General features: G+C 32.1%; 1 protein-coding gene across 2 annotated transcripts in view; it reads right to left on the reverse strand.

Moving 5' to 3' along the window:
• The window catches only part of LOC129956875 (isatin hydrolase-like), a 39294-nt gene extending 24486 nt beyond the window's left edge, over positions 1-14808 (reverse strand). Inside the window, exon 1 of one of the 2 annotated variants that reach the window (XM_056068852.1) lies at positions 14623-14808. In XM_056068852.1, the coding sequence (XP_055924827.1) occupies positions 14623-14694 (72 nt within the window). In that variant the 5' untranslated portion in view covers positions 14695-14808. Of the gene's footprint in view, positions 1-14242; positions 14316-14622 lie in introns of those variants that run through there. The other variant, XM_056068853.1, reaches the window with a different exon arrangement.
• Positions 14809-20172: the final 5364 nt, after the last annotated feature.

Raw genomic sequence — 20172 nt, forward strand, 5'->3', positions numbered from 1 at the left:
TCAAAAAAAAATTTCCATTATAAGGGTACCTTTTTATTTCGCGATTTCCTCGAAGTGGAAGATTAGAAAAATAGAATCATTTAACTTGATTTGTTTTACCAATAGTTGAAAGTAAATTTAGTCGTTTTAGTAATTCTTCCCAAGCAATAAACGTATTAAAATGACAACTAGAACGCTCATGGATTACAGTTGACAGCTTTCTCCAGTTATTATAGCCACCTATAAATCATGTAGTTGGTCCTTTCTTATTTCGGAAAATAGTATACAACAGAAACAAAACACGGAAGCTTGCGTTTTGAAATAGATGAACCATTTGCGAAGTTGGGTTTCACTATCTGGCATTTTTTTTATAGTACGTAGTGGAAAATGATCTACCTTAGCATTTTTAGCAAAAAAAAAAAAAAAAAATTCCTTGTGTTGGACAGGGATGCTTTAATACAAAACATTCTAAATTTATCAGTTATAATACTTGGCCATAAACCAGGATCATTTATATTCTCTTGATCGTATTTGTTATTGTCATTTCCGTCATTATTTTCTGATTCGGTCATATTCGGTCATACACACGGTTCTACAACAAATTTCACCGTTTCAACATTTTCACTGCAAGACTGTAGTTTCACTGTAGTTGGAGTAGAAATCACTTCCCCAGTTGAAGTTTGAATTGCAATTTCTGAAGTTGAAGCAATTTGTTTTCCGGAATTACTTCGAAGCCAAGAAAACTGATCTACTTGCAACTTCTTGTGAAGTTTAGCTTTTCTTTTTTTCTGATAATTTTCTTTTTTGACACCCAGAGCGATATTTCATTGGCATGGACATGGTTATATCTAACAGTATTAAGCAGTTTATAGAATGAATGATCAAATTTATATATGTTATACTATACGCTATTACCTAGCAAGTGAGATAAGTGACTGTAAATCCACTTATATTAATATTTGCACACTTTCACTAGACTATAATATATACTGTAAACTTCGTATATTTCCAAATCCTATGACTAGTACATTTAAACTTCTTCCTTAATTCTTCTTATTCCGGTCGTCGTCGGTGAAGAAGTAATGCAGTGTGTATTGTTAAGAGTTGATCGTTTAATTGATCTTAGCTTTACTTTTTGTTTCAACAACTAATTATAAATAAATATGCACAGATGCACAAATAAAATATATTACATTAAATGTAGAAAAAAAGTAGTTGATTTAAAAGTCCATTTGAACCCAGCCTCATTCTTGACTTCCGGGAGCCGCATGCGCCCAGAAGTCACGCTGCTCTGTCTTAATATGTCTGAATGGTATCTTCTTATTCATAAATGAACTCCAACCCCACCCCCCTTTGCGACCGTAGCCCAATAACAACGTAAGTCGAAGCTCAACCAGGCATGTGGAATCAAACGTATACTTTTAGTATGTGTAAACGCTATTATTGTTCAGAATACTATTTTAATTCTTGATCACAGCGGGACCTCTCAATCGCGGGGCCCCGGTGCATAGTATCTACCGCACCCGCCAAATGGCCGGTCTTGCTTAAAGAAGACTTATTCTGTCGTATACGTAGTATAGAGAAACTATAATAATTGTCAAAAAATTCGAAATTTTGACGAATCTCCACGCTTCAGACCTTTCTGAGTTCTAAAAACACATTTTTGGAAAATTTCAGTTCTGTCCGTCTATTTTCTGTTATTTTCATCTTTGTACAGAGTATTTTTTTTTTTTTTTTTTTATTTGTCCTGTTTTTTTTTTTTTTTTTTTTTTTTTTTTTTTTTTTTTTTTTTTTATTTTAGTCCCCATTTCTAGCAGTTTTTTTTATTAATAATTTTATTATTTTTTCTGAATTTTGCAATAACAAACTAAGTCTGTTTATGTATATTAGCATATGTTTTCAGTTTCTCTTTGATAGTTTGCTTAATAAACCAATTGCCATTTCTCATTTGAATTTCAACCAGCTCATTGCTCGTGGCTTTTTTTTTTTCTTATCCAATATTAAAATCCCCGTACCAAATTTTAATCAATGAAGGTCAGACGTGGAAAAAGTTGGGTGATAATCACAGCGATGGATAGAATAGGAGCGTCTTTTGATGTCTCTCGTACATTATGCTCATTACACTGTTTAAATAACCAGTAGGTTATAGTTTCAAGGGCATGAGGCGGTGTTGTGTGTCTATGACAAAGATAACTCAAAAACGTTTTCGACAAGGATTGTATGGTCTTTACACAAAATTTGCAGATTTCTATCAAATTTTGAGTAAAACTTCAGAGGAAGTTCGCCTGTCCGTCTATAAGTTAACACGACAATTACAAAACAAAGAGAACTAGTTTAGTATAGTTATATTAACGTCCCGTGCTGAAAGATAATATTTCGTAATTATTAAACACTAGGGCTATTTTGGGACGGGCCTCGTCATTTTGAACCGCGGTCAGATGACGAGGATGACACCTGAGCTGGCAACCCCTCTCCACACCACCCCAGTGGGGCGTTTGGCCATGATGGATTTAACGTGCAACAGACACCCTTACACGACGGTTCTTCGGTGGAATCGGGTCACGAACCTGAAACTCTCCTGTTCCGAAGCCGAGACCTTACCGCCAGGCCACCGAGGCCCTACCATGAGAACTAGATAGATCAAATTTGGTGCACAGATTAAACATCTATAGAATAGACGACTGTCATATTTCAGCCAAATCCAACTACAGGCTGACTGTCTATGGAATTTATTTGTTCTTTCAGAAACATATAAATTTTATAATTTTAAAACAATGACTTAACTATATCAAATTTGGTATGAGATTTTACGACTACAAGTGCAATTTTGAGCCCAATTTTTGTTTCAACCTGTTGAAGAAAATGTGTCTAAAATACAAATTCGATTTTTCGATACTATTAACGCATAATAGGGACTAACCGCCAAATACCTCGCCAAGGATCACACGACAGATTCAGTAAAAACGATAAATTCGCGTGAAAGTTAGTATTTTGTAATTATTAAACGCCAATGCCATGTAACGCGTTCTCTAGCACTATAAGTTTATTACAGTATGCGAGAAAGTTTTGGGAAGACCAGTCCCGCATTATTTTCAAGTATGCCATGTATATAAATAGAAATTACTGTAATCGTAAATATTATATATTATATATATGAATCTCCACATATCAGAACTCCCCTAGTTCACAAACACATTTTTGGAATTATATTTGTCTATCTGTCTGAGAACATAGATTATTAAACAACGTTTCGAACTGATCGGATGAAATGTGGCATATGGTATGTCGTAGTTGAATTGCCAAGGACCGAACTCGCAACGTTAGGGTTCATAACCGCGTAACATAACCACTAGACAAAAGTGAACACTCGTGTCCAGAGGTTGTTAACTGGCTTATGAAGCTATCACCACAACTACCTACTGGCCATCTTATAACTGGCCGAGTGTAAACTCGGTATTAATGTTTCTGTAATGAGATACATTTTCCGAGCGGCCGGAAATTAATAATTCTGATTAAAAATTCAAAGCACTGCAATGAGGACACTATTTGCTTATACCTCCAATATCTAAATATTGAATCAATTTTTCACATTTTGCCGACAGTTTAGTAGCTTCCCGATCAGCTTTTCTTTTCATATTTCCAGATCCTCGCTCGGTCTTTCTCTGCATTTTTTCTTCGTCGAATATCGCTGGAAGCCCCGATAGTGTTTAAAAAAACAATGCAAGATTAACACCTGCATTGTTTGGGTATTCAGACGATTGCAAGGCGAGAGACAAAAAATCTAATTTATAGGAAAAAGATAAATCGGAAATCTATACATAAGTATTGTCACAAACGGTATATTTCAAAGTAGAAAAAATAAGTAATATCGTTTTTAATTCATTTGCTGTTAATTTGATGTTAGATTAAAGCTTTTTTTTTAATTTTTTGACACCATTTCATTGTCAAGTGCAATATAAATACTACAAAGTAATAATTTTCATTAAATATTTCAAAAAATTCTGGCAAAAAAACCCTCAAATGTCATTGATCAGGTGATCCACTATCTACCAGTCACAGAGCAATGTTTACATAAAATTTCTCATATAATAGATTTTGAATATCAATTTTATTTTAAAATAGATTACAATAATTATTTTTTGTATACATTTCTCGCATATAAAGATTTATGGAATAATACTGGACAATCAAGAAGTGAGAGGTTGAAAAAAATACACACCTTCAACGGAATATGCATAGCACTAAAATGATTCAATCTATTAAGAATATATCACTTTAAAAGCATTAAAATCAGAACATTCAGTAAGAATAAGCTAGAAAAGATCGAATTGCAAGCAGGAAACATAAGAGAAGATACCGCATGGAACATATACAGTGGCTCAAAAAATTGAGAGTACACCTTACTTTTACTTGATAAATCCGACTTTCAATATAAATAACACATTACCGGGAAGTGCAAACTTGTTTTTATTTTTACACGTAACAAATGGTTTAATTTAGAGTAAAAATAAAGAAAAATCAACGAGAAACTTCTAAATTGAAAAGTTTCAGAAACATTTTAAATAAACATACGCAGAATTTTACCTCAAAAAATTGAGAATACACCAATGAAATTCTTGTAATATCAAGCATAGAAAGAAAATGTCAGCATTTAGTTGCATGTCCTTTGGCTCTTATAATGGCCTCTAAACGTCGTGGTACCGATTCGATCAATTTTTGGTGGTATCTGAAGATATTTTACCCCATTCTTCTTGAAACACTTGCTTTAAATTGGTTTTGTTTCTAATTTTGTGTTTTTGGACCACTGCTTCGAGTGTGGCCCACAGATATTCTATGGTATTGATGTTGGGTACTATGGTAGAGTGTGTAACTGCTGGTTACAATATAAAAGACACCATATTTTGACGTTACGAGCATTCTGTTTGGGGTCGTTTCCTGCTGGAAAATGGAATTTCCATCTAATCCCAAATTTTTAACACTTTTCTTTAGATTGCTGCGATCATATGTTTCATCCAACTTGTTGCAGAAACTTTTCAAATCATAGGCAGAAGTATAAGGCTTGAAACTGTGCGAAGTGCCATTAGACAAGCTGGATATAAAAATCGCATTGTTAGAGAGAAACCGTTCATCAATTTGCAAATTTAGAAAAAGCATTTGAAGTTTGCAAAAACTAATCAGTTGAAGATCAATAATCTTTGGAAGAAGGCTATATTTAGTAATGAATGAAAACTCAACATTTCTGGCCGTGACAGCCATCGTATAGTATGGAGAAAGCCTAATATTGTTTTGAATTTAAAAAAACTTGCGTCCTCCAGTTAAACATGATGGTGACCCCGTCATGATTTGAGGTTGCATGGCTTCATTTGGGGTAGGAAATTTAATTTGTATAGATGGCATTATAAACGATATGGTTTACTTGGATATACTTCGCAGCAATCTAAAGGAAAGTGCTAAAAATTTGAGTTTAGATAGAAATTTCATTTTCCAGTAGGGAAACAGAATGTTCGTAACGTCAAAATATGGTGTCTTTTATATTGTAACCAGCAGTTACACACTCTACCATAGTACCCAACATCAATACCATAGAATATCTGTGGGCCACACTCGAAGCAGTGGTCCAAAAACACAAAATTAGAAACAAAACCCATTTAAAACAAGTGGTCAAGAAGAATGGGGTAAAATATCTTCAGATACCACCAAAAATTGATCGAATCGGTACCACGACGTTTAGAGGCCATTATAAGAGCCAAAGGACATGCAACTAAATGCTGACATTTTCTTTCTATGCTTGATATTACAAGAATTTCATTGGTGTATTCTCAATTTTTTGAGGTAAAATTCTGCGTATGTTTATTTAAAATGTTTCTGAAACTTTTCAATTTAGAAGTTTCTCGTTGATTTTTCTTTATTTTTACTCTAAATTAAACCATTTGTTACGTGTAAAAATAAAATCATGTTTGCACTTCCCGGTAATGTGTTATTTATGATGAAAGTCGGATTTATCAAGTAAAAGTAAGGTGTACTAACAATTTTTTGAGCCACTGTATATGGAACGAATACATGATCGATACATAAATTCGTTAATTCTGAACCAAGAGACATAATTAGATTAAATAAACAAAAGTTTTTTATTAATGATTGCATACAATGAAATTTGTTTTGGACTTATTATACCACAAGACTAGTGTCTAGCTTTAACATCAGATTTTTTTCTGCGCAAAGGACAATTGCTTTTATTATGCCTGACGCTATTTTTCCGCTTGGCGCAATATCAGCCCCTTGGAATTCTCATAACTTGGCATCCAACAAATATTTCAAACCCTTGTTGTAGAAATTTCCAGCATTCTTTGAAAATTTTTATGAACAAAAGAATGATCGTTTATCAAAATGTTAGAGATAGCGTCAAGATAACTTCTTGAATTGGTAAATCGGTACACGGAATTTAAATAACCGATAACGAGAGGTTTAATTCTATCAATTTCATTTACGTAAGATTATTTTTTCTTGATATAAATGCAAGCACAATCTGTAATATTTTTAATTCTATGATGGAATTCAAACTTATCTATGAAAACGCTCAATCACGTTATTTTTTGACCATATTAAAAAAATGAAGATAAAAAAAAAATCGCTGTTCTTAAACATTAACCCAGAAGTAGAATGTTCGTTTCCGCCTTTTTTTCTTCTTTTTAGTTCATACACTTTTTCATTTGTAGGTTGTAATTTGTAGTAGAATTATTCAATTAAATTCGTGTTTTTCAATCTTAAATAACAAGGCGAAAAAAACAAACACATTCTACGTTTTAACGTTTAAAAAACATTCTACAGTTTTAACAGCCTAAAAGCCAATTTAATCATCAAAGGTGATTAGTGTATTTAATATCGCAAAATAGGAGTATACATACATTAAATGTATTATTTTAAAAAAGCATTCAAAATATATTTTTTTTTAATTCACTAAAATTTGAAGAAAAAAAATGTTACAGAAAATAAGATTTATGTAACAGAAAACTAATTTTCTAAAAATTTTAAACTGGACTAAAAATTATTTTTGAGCCATAATGTGCTTTGAAGTTATTGTAAAAGTATTAATATTTTTTCCATTAGAGATCAATTTAAATTTGGAAAAATCCTTTTTTAATGAGCAACAAATATTGAAAGTTTAATTTTTAAGAGATTTACTAATTTTACATCTAATGATCTGCCTTATAGAGCCTTTTAAACATTATGTTTAATGCAATTTACAGATTTTATTCCAAATTATGTTAAACAGATTTCATAAAAAGAAAGTATGTAGTATTTTACCTATTTTCCAACACGTGGGTTCATTAACATAAATGACATATTCTGTATATTGTAAAAAATGGAAAGCAAAATTTTTCAGAAATATTTTTAAAAATATTCAAATAGATTGTTATCCTTTTAAATGTGAATTATATATTGTCAAGTGGGGAAAAATAGATAATTAGGAACATATCGAAAATTGGGACAATTCATGATATTCTAGGGGATCACTTTTACCCTTTAAAGGGCCATTTTTTTCTAGTCATTATGTTTAAATATTTTTAGGCTTGAAATTAGAATAAGAAAAGGGATTCATTTAGCTTATTAGATGAATTTAATTTGATTAATTAATTACTTTGGTTAATAATTAAGTAACAAATCAAGACATTTTGTGTAAGAAAGAACTGAAGCATCTAAGTTTCTGTCTTTCTAAAAAAAATTGTCAGAACTTATGCCAACCTACATAATTTCATACAAAGATTGATAAATTTGGTGGGAAGCATACTTTCCACTGCCCTAGAAATGGTTAAAGTACAACAGAAATTGGGGGGGGGGGAGGATTCATATATATATTTTTTAATCTGGCTTTTAAAAAAAGTGAAATTTAGTTAATCATTTTTAATTTCGCCTTTCCTAAAAGTAAAATTCCATGACTAGCAGGCTCCTTGGATTCATGAATAATTGGGACGTTTTCTCATAATTGGGACAAAAATCGAAAATTCTGAACTGTACCGAGTTTTACTTCTTGAAATGCAAGCCCTCATGTCAGTTTAATGTTAATAAAATCTCATTCTCTTCATAACAAAGGATTATAAACGTGTTTCAATAATTAGATTTAAAATGCAAATGGAGATCTATGATTAATCTTTTAGCTTGGGCATTTAAATGTGTAATAAAAACTGGGATAGGGAAAATTGTGTGCCAATCGAAATTAGGTAGCACACAAATAACAATTCTCTAGCTTGAAACCATGATCCGAATTTTTGCAAATGTTGCAGATAAATAACAATTCTTTCGTTTGGGAAATTATATTTTCGCAAATATTGCACATAAGAGCAATTAAATCACTCAATTCCCCAGAAGATTGCACATAAATGGCAACTCAATCACTCAATTCCCCAGAAGATTGCACATAAATGGCAACTCAATCACTCAATTCCCCAGAAGATTGCACATAAATGGCAACTCAATCACTCAATTCCCCAGAAGATTGCACATAAATGGCAACTCAATCACTCAATTCCCCAGAAGATTGCACATAAATGGCAACTCAATCACTCAATTCCCCAGAAGATTGCACATAAATGGCAACTCAATCACTCAATTCCCCAGAAGATTGCACATAAATGGCAACTCAATCACTCAATTCCCCAGAAGATTGCACATAAATGGCAACTCAATCACTCAATTCCCCAGAAGATTGCACATAAATGGCAACTCAATCACTCAATTCCCCAGAAGATTGCACATAAATGGCAACTCAATCACTCAATTCCCCAGAAGATTGCACATAAATGGCAACTCAATCACTCAATTCCCCAGAAGATTGCACATAAATGGCAACTCAATCACTCAATTCCCCAGAAGATTGCACATAAATGGCAACTCAATCACTCAATTCCCCAGAAGATTGCACATAAATGGCAACTCAATCACTCAATTCCCCAGAAGATTGCACATAAATGGCAACTCAATCACTCAATTCCCCAGAAGATTGCACATAAATGGCAACTCAATCACTCAATTCCCCAGAAGATTGCACATAAATGGCAACTCAATCACTCAATTCCCCAGAAGATTGCACATAAATGGCAACTCAATCACTCAATTCCCAAGAAGATTGCACATAAATGGCAACTCAATCACTCAATTCCCAAGAAGATTGCACATAAATGGCAACTCAATCACTCAATTCCCAAGAAGATTGCACATAAATGGCAACTCAATCACTCAATTCCCAAGAAGATTGCACATAAATGGCAACTAAATCACTCAATTCCCAAGAAGATTGCACATAAATGGCAACTAAATCACTCAATTCCCAAGAAGATTGCACATAAATGGCAACTAAATCACTCAATTCCCAAGAAGATTGCACATAAATGGCAACTAAATCACTCAATTCCCAAGAAGATTGCACATAAATGGCAACTAAATCACTCAATTCCCAAGAAGATTGCACATAAATGGCAACTAAATCACTCAATTCCCCAGAAGATTGCACATAAATGGCAACTAAATCACTCAATTCCCCAGAAGATTGCACATAAATGGCAACTAAATCACTCAATTCCCCAGAAGATTGCACATAAATGGCAACTAAATCACTCAATTCCCCAGAAGATTGCACATAAATGGCAACTAAATCACTCAATTCCCCAGAAGATTGCACATAAATGGCAACTAAATCACTCAATTCCCCAGAAGATTGCACATAAATGGCAACTAAATCACTCAATTCCCCAGAAGATTGCACATAAATGGCAACTAAATCACTCAATTCCCCAGAAGATTGCACATAAATGGCAACTAAATCACTCAATTCCCCAGAAGATTGCACATAAATGGCAACTAAATCACTCAATTCCCCAGAAGATTGCACATAAATGGCAACTAAATCACTCAATTCCCCAGAAGATTGCACATAAATGGCAACTAAATCACTCAATTCCCCAGAAGATTGCACATAAATGGCAACTAAATCACTCAATTCCCCAGAAGATTGCACATAAATGGCAACTAAATCACTCAATTCCCCAGAAGATTGCACATAAATGGCAACTAAATCACTCAATTCCCCAGAAGATTGCACATAAATGGCAACTAAATCACTCAATTCCCCAGAAGATTGCACATAAATGGCAACTAAATCACTCAATTCCCCAGAAGATTGCACATAAATGGCAACTAAATCACTCAATTCCCCAGAAGATTGCACATAAATGGCAACTAAATCACTCAATTCCCCAGAAGATTGCACATAAATGGCAACTAAATCACTCAATTCCCCAGAAGATTGCACATAAATGGCAACTAAATCACTCAATTCCCCAGAAGATTGCACATAAATGGCAACTAAATCACTCAATTCCCCAGAAGATTGCACATAAATGGCAACTAAATCACTCAATTCCCCAGAAGATTGCACATAAATGGCAACTAAATCACTCAATTCCCCAGAAGATTGCACATAAATGGCAACTAAATCACTCAATTCCCCAGAAGATTGCACATAAATGGCAACTAAATCACTCAATTCCCCAGAAGATTGCACATAAATGGCAACTAAATCACTCAATTCCCCAGAAGATTGCACATAAATGGCAACTAAATCACTCAATTCCCAAGAAGATTGCACATAAATGGCAACTAAATCACTCAATTCCCAAGAAGATTGCACATAAATGGCAACTAAATCACTCAATTCCCAAGAAGATTGCACATAAATGGCAACTAAATCACTCAATTCCCAAGAAGATTGCACATAAATGGCAACTAAATCACTCAATTCCCAAGAAGATTGCACATAAATGGCAACTAAATCACTCAATTCCCAAGAAGATTGCACATAAATGGCAACTAAATCACTCAATTCCCAAGAAGATTGCACATAAATGGCAACTAAATCACTCAATTCCCAAGAAGATTGCACATAAATGGCAACTAAATCACTCAATTCCCAAGAAGATTGCACATAAATGGCAACTAAATCACTCAATTCCCAAGAAGATTGCACATAAATGGCAACTAAATCACTCAATTCCCAAGAAGATTGCACATAAATGGCAACTAAATCACTCAATTCCCAAGAAGATTGCACATAAATGGCAACTAAATCACTCAATTCCCAAGAAGATTGCACATAAATGGCAACTAAATCACTCAATTCCCAAGAAGATTGCACATAAATGGCAACTAAATCACTCAATTCCCAAGAAGATTGCACATAAATGGCAACTAAATCACTCAATTCCCAAGAAGATTGCACATAAATGGCAACTAAATCACTCAATTCCCAAGAAGATTGCACATAAATGGCAACTAAATCACTCAATTCCCAAGAAGATTGCACATAAATGGCAACTAAATCACTCAATTCCCAAGAAGATTGCACATAAATGGCAACTAAATCACTCAATTCCCAAGAAGATTGCACATAAATGGCAACTAAATCACTCAATTCCCAAGAAGATTGCACATAAATGGCAACTAAATCACTCAATTCCCAAGAAGATTGCACATAAATGGCAACTAAATCACTCAATTCCCAAGAAGATTGCACATAAATGGCAACTAAATCACTCAATTCCCAAGAAGATTGCACATAAATGGCAACTAAATCACTCAATTCCCAAGAAGATTGCACATAAATGGCAACTAAATCACTCAATTCCCAAGAAGATTGCACATAAATGGCAACTAAATCACTCAATTCCCAAGAAGATTGCACATAAATGGCAACTAAATCACTCAATTCCCAAGAAGATTGCACATAAATGGCAACTAAATCACTCAATTCCCAAGAAGATTGCACATAAATGGCAACTAAATCACTCAATTCCCAAGAAGATTGCACATAAATGGCAACTAAATCACTCAATTCCCAAGAAGATTGCACATAAATGGCAACTAAATCACTCAATTCCCAAGAAGATTGCACATAAATGGCAACTAAATCACTCAATTCCCAAGAAGATTGCACATAAATGGCAACTAAATCACTCAATTCCCAAGAAGATTGCACATAAATGGCAACTAAATCACTCAATTCCCAAGAAGATTGCACATAAATGGCAACTAAATCACTCAATTCCCAAGAAGATTGCACATAAATGGCAACTAAATCACTCAATTCCCAAGAAGATTGCACATAAATGGCAACTAAATCACTCAATTCCCAAGAAGATTGCACATAAATGGCAACTAAATCACTCAATTCCCAAGAAGATTGCACATAAATGGCAACTAAATCACTCAATTCCCAAGAAGATTGCACATAAATGGCAACTAAATCACTCAATTCCCAAGAAGATTGCACATAAATGGCAACTAAATCACTCAATTCCCAAGAAGATTGCACATAAATGGCAACTAAATCACTCAATTCCCAAGAAGATTGCACATAAATGGCAACTAAATCACTCAATTCCCAAGAAGATTGCACATAAATGGCAACTAAATCACTCAATTCCCAAGAAGATTGCACATAAATGGCAACTAAATCACTCAATTCCCAAGAAGATTGCACATAAATGGCAACTAAATCACTCAATTCCCAAGAAGATTGCACATAAATGGCAACTAAATCACTCAATTCCCAAGAAGATTGCACATAAATGGCAACTAAATCACTCAATTCCCAAGAAGATTGCACATAAATGGCAACTAAATCACTCAATTCCCAAGAAGATTGCACATAAATGGCAATTAAATCACTCAATTCCCAAGAATATTACACAAAAATAGCAATTTAAAGATTGTAGCAAAGTGAAACATTCTGTATCATATTACTATAAATCAGTAAAGATTGAAGTATTTATTAAAAAAAAAAAAAAACGAATTCCGCAAAACATATGAAGAAAATATTAAAACTAAAGAACAAGTACATAAATATGCAGAGGATATTCTATAAATAAATCACTACATTTATTTTCCAACTGCATGTTTTTAAATCGATAATTATATGCTATAAGGTTTAAATAGTTTGGAAACTAATTTATAGTTAAGTATTTTCAACGTTATTAAAACAAAAAGCAAGTACACTAACCAACGAAAGTAAAGCGAAGTAGGATAAAATTAATTTTCAATCTGCTTAAATACGAAAATATAGGACTCAAAGGAATGGAGGATTAAAGATGTATCGACTACTTATGTTAACTTTTGGTCAGGTGCAACATTTTAAAAACCGTATTATTGTCAAGAGTAAGAAAAATCAATTTAACCTGACGGAAGGTCTTTAGTTAAAATGAAATGTTAAAAATATGTTTTAAATTAATAATCTTTAATTGATTAACTATTAAAATTGTTAATTATTAAAACAATTCTGTGTCGGAAAGATATTCAATTATAGCAAAAAATTTTAATATCACTAATGCAATCATTTTCACCCATAATTATGCAGTTTTTAGTATTCTAATTAGATGCCCCTATTTTTGAAAGGTGTTTTGATTGAATTAATTTGAGGCATATTTGTTGCCACACCATTTTTGCACCCATTTATAACGTATTAAAATTAGTTTGCATCATTTTTCACCCATTTCATCATAACATATTAAAATTAGTTTATTATTCGAAAAATAAGATCATTTCATGCAAGAGTGATACTCGGGCACGGCAGTTAAGAGGTTAAAACTGTACAACAAAATTTAAGAAATAGCATAGAATTCTATTTTGCATCATATTGTCGGAAATTGGAAATGTAATTTGACCAATTCGAATTTGAGGATGCTACTATAAAAATTCTATTTATACAATAATTCGAGGGGGGGGGGCAGTGCCAAAAACTAAAAGATAAAAGACAATTTTTTAAAACTAAAATAGCAGTCAAAATTTATTTATGTAGTTTGCAATTGTAATAAGCACAATAAACAAGCTACAATTAACTTCGAATACAACAATTGTAGAATAACCCTTTGCATTTAGATAATACCTCACACTCACTATTCAAGACGGTGCATCATTTTGACGTTTTATTTATTTTTCAATTTTGATTATTAAAAATACATATAGAATGGTAAGATGTAGATTCATTTTTCAAAGAAATTTAACTTAAAACTATTATACATATTTCTATTTTCAGAGCAATAAACAAGTCTTTGTATTAGGTGAATAATTACGCATCGCATTACTTTCCCGAGTGTTAAAATTTGAGAATAAATAACGCAAATCGCATTTCATGTGTTCAAAGATTAAAATAATAAAGTAGAAATTTAAATTAATTGTGTGATTATTAGCTTTGAGCAGCACAATTTTAACTTACCCGAGTATTTGAATTACATATGTGCGTGGATAACAATTCTATCAACAATATTAGTTTGCAAAATCATTTTCAATTCTAAAGCTACGAACCAGATATTATTCCATGAGTGAAATGAGAATTATTCCTTCACTATTACTAAAGTCACAAATTTTAGACATATGTAGCAAACGATATTTATTCAAAATTCGAACAATTTATAATTTTGATTTCGAATAAATAAAAAGTTTGAATAGTAGTCGATATTTTAAAATTACTCCAATAGGAAATTCAAGGAAGATAAATTCTTTATACCGACGAATTCGAATTACGAAGAACGTTGCAGTCTTTTTTATTAAATATTTGACAATATTCAGAAATATTCAAATGAAAATTTAACTTACCCGAGTATTTGAATTATATGTGTGTGGAGTATGACGATTCTGATTATCCATAATATTAGTCTGCAAAATCATTTTGAATTTAAAAGTTATGGGCCAGATATAATTCAACGAATCTTATAAACGCTCAGGACGAAGACTGAAATCGGAATCTACTACACAGCTAATAATAATATTCTTTCAACCGAACATTCAAAACGTGTTTGAGTTGACAAGGAAAATCAGTAGCCAATTTGGCGAATTTATGGTTTTAGCGCCAAATGAATTGCTACCGAAATATGTTTACCGCTGGTGATACTTGCGGCGTTAACAGATGGATTCCGGCTTCCGCATTGGTCAGTTAAAAGATTTTGTCATTTTGATTCATCTCAAAGAAGAGTGGATTGAATCGGAACGATTTCTACGGATAGCTCGTTTAATTTTGGGGGTATAAGGGAAGGAGCATAATACATTTAAGTGTGTGTGGTATTGATTGATGTGTAAACATGATAAATGTCCATAATGTTATAGTTTTAATTTCATGAAGCAGATATTTGATATTTATTTTACGTACAATTTTGTATTGCAATTAGTAACAGATTTAGGCATTTGGTTGAGCTTGGCCAATGCACTATATGAATTCCTTCTATTAATGACTGATCAATTTATTTTCGGATTTTAACACATTTTTAGCTTAATTAACATGTCATGTTATATTAGTTTAATTTTTTATTTTAGTAAATTCGTGAAAAATGATTTATTTATTTTGAAATATATGAATCAAGTGAAAAAATGACCAAAATAAAAAAAGATAATGAAAAATTAACCAAAATCATTAATTAAGGATTTTTTCATGATGAAAGAATTTCTTAATTATAATTCTTAAATTATAAGAAAATTATAAATTTCAAAAAAATTTAGTATTAAAAATCATAATTTTACAGGTATTTTAAAGTGAATATAATATGATTAGTTAATAGAATTAGAAAATAATATTTCAGTAAAGTATAATTAATTAAATGATTTATAATTAATTACTATAATATGACTAGTTAAATGTGAAAATAATATTTCAATATAGAATAATTAATTAAATTCTTTATAATTTATATAATATGACTAGTTAAATGAGAAAATAACATTTCAGTATATTATAATTTATTAATTATGCTTGAGTTTATTTTATAACGGATATCATTTTATAATAGATTCAAATGTAAACATACATTATCGTCTAAATATTTTGAAACTTTTAGGATTAGATTTGCATTTTTAAAAATTCATTTATTTGGTAACAAATGAATTAATTCCGAGGCATTGACAAAGAAAATATTTTAGGATTATATCATGATAAACTAATGTAAATGCTAAAACAAAAAAATTTCGTTGATTTGCCATTTAATTTATAAAATAATGGGTGGTAAAGATACTTACCAGAGATTGTTCAGGGGTAATTGAAAGTCGTAAGCATACTAACCACTGAGTCTTAAGGTCAAAAAATATCATCGAATGTTCATTGGTAAGTATGCTTACCGTTCAATTTTAGATAATTTGAAACAACTTTAACAGTTTTTTTAGTTAGAAATCATAAAATTGCTCGGAATTTAAATTTAGTAATGTCTTCTATTAAAGTTTGAAGATCATTTTGGCATTTATTAAGCTGCCTGGACGGATTGCTGCATTGCATAAAAATAAAAATTGCTGCAATCTCATCCAATTTTATAAATAACATCTTAGTCAAGTTTTTACTAAGAAATAAACTAAAGTGTCATAAACTACAGTATTCAAATAATCAATACATCAGAAATGAAATCAAAATATGCATAAAATCATTAAAAAGGTAGATTCCGAATTTTAAGAAATTCCAGCAGCATCAACAGTTTTTGTTCATTTTTAAAAATGAATGTTGAATTTAAATGAAATAAATTCAATAACAAATGATGATAGTTAAATATAAGACTATCTTAGACACACGGAACACAACACTGTAGTGTTTCATTTCTGAAAACTTCTTTAGGAGTTAAAATATAATGAAAACGCAAGAACTTAATGTCTCTACGAAAACCCTTACATCGAAGGGGCAGTGGTAAGCATATTTACCATTTTTGAATATAAATTTAACAATAGTTTTAATGTATTTCTGAGTTATTAAGGTAACTCAGTCGAATTTTAAGCATCTGATTACCCTATTTATCATTTTAAATTACTTTCCGAGTTCTCATAAAAAATATTTTGCAGATAGTCAGAATATAAATCAGATAACTATAAAGGGTTAAATAAATTTTGACAACGAAATTTTGATGAATTTCGATGTTTCAAGGAATTTGCGCTTGATAATTTTTTGGAGCTAAGCTAGTTTGTTTCTATGTTTTGTGTCGCGTATACCTTGGCACAAGTGAAGATACTTTTTTTTTTGGCAACACAAGTTTATCGTATTTTATGGATTAAATTGTCGATAATTATTTACATGCATAGAATTAAATTCCATTTTAAACTTAAATTCGTTTCTCGGAGTTCCTACGAACATACACTCTTACCGGTATCAGCCAAACATTCGCGTACCTCTCTCTTCACTTTATCTCCTTTTAGCCGTGGGGCTGGAGTAGCTAAGTGGTGGTTAGGTGCATGCTACTATGGTGGTTAGGTGCATGCTACTATGGTGGTTAGGTGCATGCTACTATGGTGGTTAGGTGCATGCTACTATGGAGTAGCTACGTGGTGGTTAGGTGCATGCTACTATGGTGGTTAGGTGCATGCTACTATGGTGGTTAGGTGCATGCTACTATGGAGTAGCTACGTGGTGGTTAGGTGCATGCTACTATGGTGGTTAGGTGCATGCTACTATGGTGGTTAGGTGCATGCTACTATGGAGTAGCTACGTGGTGGTTAGGTGCATGCTACTATGGTGGTTAGGTGCATGCTACTATGGTGGTTAGGTGCATGCTACTATGGAGTAGCTACGTGGTGGTTAGGTGCATGCTACTATGGTGGTTAGGTGCATGCTACTATGGTGGTTAGGTGCATGCTACTATGGAGTAGCTACGTGGTGGTTAGGTGCATGCTACTATGGTGCATGCTACTATGAGATAACTCACAAAGTCTTAGTGTTATATTGATGTAATTTTGATTTATCTTTATATAAAAATTGCTGATTTGTATCAAACACTGTATCTTTGAAGACAAATAATTAAATGCATTCTTGATTTTATTCATTTCCGTAAAAAAAAAGACCATTCATGATGATATTGATCACTAAAAGATGTAATAATTGTTTTTTATACCATAATTTTATTACTTTCCTTAATGCCGGGTTTACAGTCGGCGAGTTATAAGACTGCCAGTAGGCAGCGCATTCAGAAAGGGATTGATTTGTGTTTGCCACAATTTCATAAGATAGATTCAGGCATTCCGCGCTTGGCTGGAAATTGCCGTTTTGGTGCCCCTGAATTTTTTTTTTTCGCTGCGCACTGTATTAAAATGATGGATATTTACACAAAAAAACATGGTAAAATGAAAAAAAAAAAAAAAATGTCAACATATCTAAATTTGAAAAACTATAGAAAAAAAGGGCAAATAAAAAAAACACAACCTCACATCAGAAAGAATAAAGAGCAGAAAATGTTGGAATTAATCTATAAGTGATCATTTTTTTCACGCTAAAAAAAAAAAAAAAAAAAAAAAAAACTGACAAATTCTACAAACGCATGCGCAGTAAGAAAAAAATACAATATAGCGACATGTTGTTGTCTCGTCGGGACAATTACTTGCCATCGACTGAACAGCATTTTTCAGTCTTTCTACGCATGCGCTACCTAATGGCCGTCTTATAACTGGCAGAGTGTAAACCCGGTATAAAAATAAAAAATATTGCTTTCTCTCTCTCTCTCTCTTTTTTTTTTTTGTCGAAACTTGATCAAAAAATTGACTAAAGAAGCTTTTGCCTTCTGCACCGGCTAAAGATAGAAAAAAAAATGAGAGAGAGACAAAACGTAAAAACAGTTTTAAATTTTTATAAGATCGATAAGAGGTTCTTCTCGAAAAATAGTTGATTCAGTATTTCTTTTCGGCTGATGATTTTCAAGTGATGCGGCGGCTAAATGTTTATTAAGGTTATGCAAACTAGAGTCTGAGAAGCTTGGTGAAAATTAAAAGTCCACGCAACTCAAAAGTAAAATTAAAAGTACATTTGAAACTGATATTTAAGCGGACATAAAAAAGAATTAAATTATTGTAAAAATAGAAAGATGTAATATAAAAAAAAATATTATCGTGATAAAAAGACATGGACTTTTTTAAAACTTGGAACACAGTTTCATTAATTAGGCTCCAGACGGATTTAACTTGCACCAGATTCGTTTACACGACGGTTCTTCGAAGGAATATAGTCTCGAACCTGAAACCTTCCTGTTTCGAAGCCGAGATCTTCCCGCAAGGCCACCACTGCCCGACAGATGTTAGAAAGTTAAAATAAAAATGATTCCAAAAAGAGAAAACTTCTAAAATAAATCATTCTGAGGAGCACATTTTTTTTTTCTGGTCAGAACGTCAATAGATAGCGGCAATAATTATTAGAATTCAATTGTTCATAACGCTCATTACATTGCAAATCAGTTATAACAACTAAAATATCGAGAATCTCTGAAAACTCTCTCTTTCTGAAATTTCCTATTGCTTCTAATGTTTAATTACATTTTTATGTCAAAATTTCATTGTTTAAATCGATTATGTTTAAACGTACAGCAACGAACAGACACTTCTCGACAACAATCACGGTTCGATGTAAAATTGTAAAGGAAAAGAATATAAAATTTAACTCTGATTTAGCCCCTAGTGATTATTTTCTTTATCTACAAATGAAGAAACTTGTTAGATTTTTGGCAATATTTTTCACCAATCCGAAAAAAAAAAAACATGTTTTTATCATTTGATAAATGCCTTAGTCAATTTAGTGATTTCATTGGAAAGTGGCGAATTATATTTCTGTCATGCCATTTCCATTTTATTCCTGATGTTATATTATATTCTTTTATCGGAACTATAAATTTTTTTAAAAATAATTTACGTACATTGAGTTAAATTTGAGAATAAGGTTTCAACCACCTAATTAGAATATTTTTTTCCCCAATTCGTGAAATTTATTGGAACCCTGAAAATGGAAAATGAATTTCCCGGAAAATTTTGTTTTTTGATGGCGGTCATTTGACGAGCGTTTTGACTATTGGCGAAAGTTTCAGAAACTGCGTTTCGGGACTGTTCATTTATTTCAAGTGCAATCATATTGTTGCGCCAACTTCTTTGTAAAGCTTGAAACACGTCTTTTAAACCTTTAAAGGTATGTTTTATTTTTCGCCCTGAATTACGATTTACTTATTTATTTTTGTAAATAAATGATTTTTGATAAAAGGAAGCAAAATAGCAAAATTAAAATAATATCATTAAACCGGAAGTATTTCTTTCAAGAGACTATTAAGATGCGATAATATTAGTAACTGTAACAAACTTTGTAAGACATGAGTTCCAAAATGAAATAACAGGTTGTCTAAATATACTAAAAGCGATTCTAATATTGATCTA

Source organism: Argiope bruennichi, chromosome 11 (assembly GCF_947563725.1).
Source record: "Argiope bruennichi chromosome 11, qqArgBrue1.1, whole genome shotgun sequence".
Classification (NCBI taxonomy): domain Eukaryota; kingdom Metazoa; phylum Arthropoda; class Arachnida; order Araneae; family Araneidae; genus Argiope; species Argiope bruennichi.